General features: G+C 65.6%; 1 protein-coding gene across 1 annotated transcript; it reads right to left on the bottom strand.

Moving 5' to 3' along the window:
• Positions 1 to 401: 401 nt before the first annotated feature.
• Positions 402 to 2,538, bottom strand: DDX54 (DEAD (Asp-Glu-Ala-Asp) box polypeptide 54; the record flags this gene model as incomplete). The annotated part of the gene is made up of 8 exons (XM_010072635.1): positions 402 to 612; positions 863 to 994; positions 1,120 to 1,181; positions 1,566 to 1,684; positions 1,835 to 1,930; positions 2,175 to 2,216; positions 2,324 to 2,373; positions 2,473 to 2,538. Coding segments are annotated over 8 exons (778 nt in total), but the record flags the coding sequence as incomplete, so codon positions are not given.
• Positions 2,539 to 2,543: the final 5 nt, after the last annotated feature.

The raw sequence follows: 2,543 nt of genomic DNA, 5'->3' as shown, positions 1-2,543 counted from the left end.
CCAGCGCCAGCCCAGCCTGCTCCCACCGGGCAGGGACCCGCGGCTGTCCCTGGGAGCCCACGCATGTGACGATAGCCAGGGGCACAGCTGACACGGGGCTGCGGGTCACTGGGGAAGGGGGCAAAGGGGAGCCCAGCATGGTGCCACCCCAAAGGGAAGGCACCAGCCCTGTCCCCAAGAGCCCCCACAGTCTAGCTGGGAGGTCAGGGACATTCCTGCCCCTGCTTTGTCCCCAGATCATCACAACATGGCAATCTCCTGCCCCTGAGCTATCACCACCAAGTCGGGGCACCAGCACCAGCCCAGCAGGGCACAGGGAAAAACAGGGGACAAGGGACCTCCCTGTCACCCCAAAGGACGCCCAGGTTGCGAGGACCCCGGTGTGGGGCACTGTCACCCACCGACGCGGTGCAGGAAGAGCTTGGCTTTGGCGGGGAAGCTGTAGTTGATGACATTGTCCAGCATGGGGATGTCCAGCCCGCGGGCAGCCACGTCGGTGACCAGCAGCACGGGACACTTGCCCTGGGAGAACTTGGCGATGTTGATCTTGCGGGCGGTCTGGTCCAGAGAGCTGTAGATGTGCGTGCAGCGAATGCCCTGCGCCGTCAGCAGCTGGGGAAGGGGGGAGAGGGATCAGATCCCACCCTTGGCCAAGGGACAGGTGCCCAAGACCCCAGCGTGCCCACCTGGACCCCCAAATCCCGAGGGGCAGGTGGACACAGCACCTCCATGATCCCATGGGCTGGGATTTCTCCCTCAACCCAGAGAAACAGAGGTGGACACTCCAGCAAGGACGTGCCCACGGATGCGCACCCCACGTGGGTCTGGAAAGGGGACTCGGGCACCCCCAAATGCCACTTGCCTCCTTGAGATACTCCGTGTGGTGTTTGGTGGCCACGAAGACGACGGTCTGGTCCTGGGGCTTCACCACGCTGCGCAGCAGGTGCAGCAGCACGGCTGGTTTGTCGTCCCCGCGCACGTGGAAGAACGCCAGCTGCAACCGGAGGGCACGGCTCAGCGCCTCTGTCCCCACGCCAGCCATCGCTTGTCCCCGCCTCACCAGCCTGGCAGGGGCTGGGGGGCACAAAGCCCGTCTGGAGACCCCTCGGCCCCTCTCACCTTGAGCTGCTCGCTGAGCTTGGACTCCACATCCAGGCGGATCAGCATCGGCTCCGTCAGGCCTGTGGGACCCAGTGACACACAGGATGGGGGTCACACGTGGGATGGGACCAGCCCCACCCCTCAGCCTGGGGACCCTCGCTTGGCCCAGCCTCAGCCCAGCTCGGTTTCACCAGTCCCGGGCCCAGCCCAGCTGCTGTGTCCCCATCACAGGGACCGTGCTGTGTCCCCATCCCCAGGGACCGTGCTGTGTCCCCATCCCAGGGACTGTGCTGTGTCCCCATCTCAGGGACCGTGTTGTGTCCCCATCCCCAGGGACCGTGTTGTGTCCCCATCCCCAGGGACTGTGCTGTGTCCCTGTCCCAGGGACCGTGCTGTGTCCCCATCCCAGGGACTGTGCTGTGTCCCCATCTCAGGGACCGTGTTGTGTCCCCATCCCCAGGGACCGTGTTGTGTCCCCATCCCCAGGGACTGTGCTGTGGCGGAGAAGAGGACGGTCTGGTGGCAGTCGGGGAGCCGGGCGATGATCTCCTGGAGCTGCTCAGCGAAGCCCATCTCGAAGAGCCTGCAGAGGAGGGGACATGGGACATGTCAGCGCCTCTTCGGTCCCTCTGTGCCCAGCCCTGCCACCCCCCGGGGCTCCTCATTCCCACCATCGGTCACCCCACATGTGGGGACACTGCCAGCCCCAGGGACCCCTCTGCCCCCCGCTGACCTGTCGGCCTCGTCGAACACGACGTACTCCACGGTGTGCAGCTTCAGCTTCATCTCCACCGCCACATGCACCAGCCGCCCAGGGGTGGCAATGATTCTGCGGGGACAGAGCTGGTGACAGGGCCGGGGAACAAGGGACGGTGTCCCCACACCCTCCCGGGTGCAGGTCCCAAAGAAGATCTGACAGAGACCCCTCGTCCCCCGTGGGGAGCACAGGAAGATGCCCCACGGGGTCACATCCAGCGGGTGTGCTGGCTGCCAACACCAGTGGTGTCCCTGGACAGCTGGTGGCTCTCAAGGGTCACTTCCCCACCGCGTCCCCTCCCCACGTCCCCACTCACATGTCGGGGTTCTCGTGCAGGGCAGCGAACTGGTCCTCCATCCTGCGAGAGGGGGGAGAGGCTGGGGTGGCATGGGGCAGCTCGGCCCCTCGCCGGGTTTTGGGGAGGCTTTAGGGAAGCGGGGACGTGGGGACATGGGGACAGCTTACTTGTCTCCTCCCAGGATCAGGGCTGTCTTCAAGCCCGTGAACTTGCCCAGCTGCGTGGGGTGAGAAAGAAACGCGTTGGGGGGGTTAAAACCAAACCCCTTGGCCCCATTGTCCCCACTCGCCCCTGTTGTCCCCAATGTCCCCCGTACCTCCTTGGTGAACTTGAGGGTCTGCAGGGCCAGCTCACGGGTGGGCGAGAGGACGAGGGCGCGTGCCCCGG

The sequence above is a fragment of the Pterocles gutturalis genome, unplaced genomic scaffold, assembly GCF_000699245.1.
Source record: "Pterocles gutturalis isolate BGI_N339 unplaced genomic scaffold, ASM69924v1 scaffold21587, whole genome shotgun sequence".
Taxonomy (NCBI): Eukaryota; Metazoa; Chordata; class Aves; order Pterocliformes; family Pteroclidae; genus Pterocles; species Pterocles gutturalis.
The sequence above is the reverse complement of the archived record's forward strand: the minus strand, read 5'-3'. Positions and strand labels throughout refer to the sequence as shown.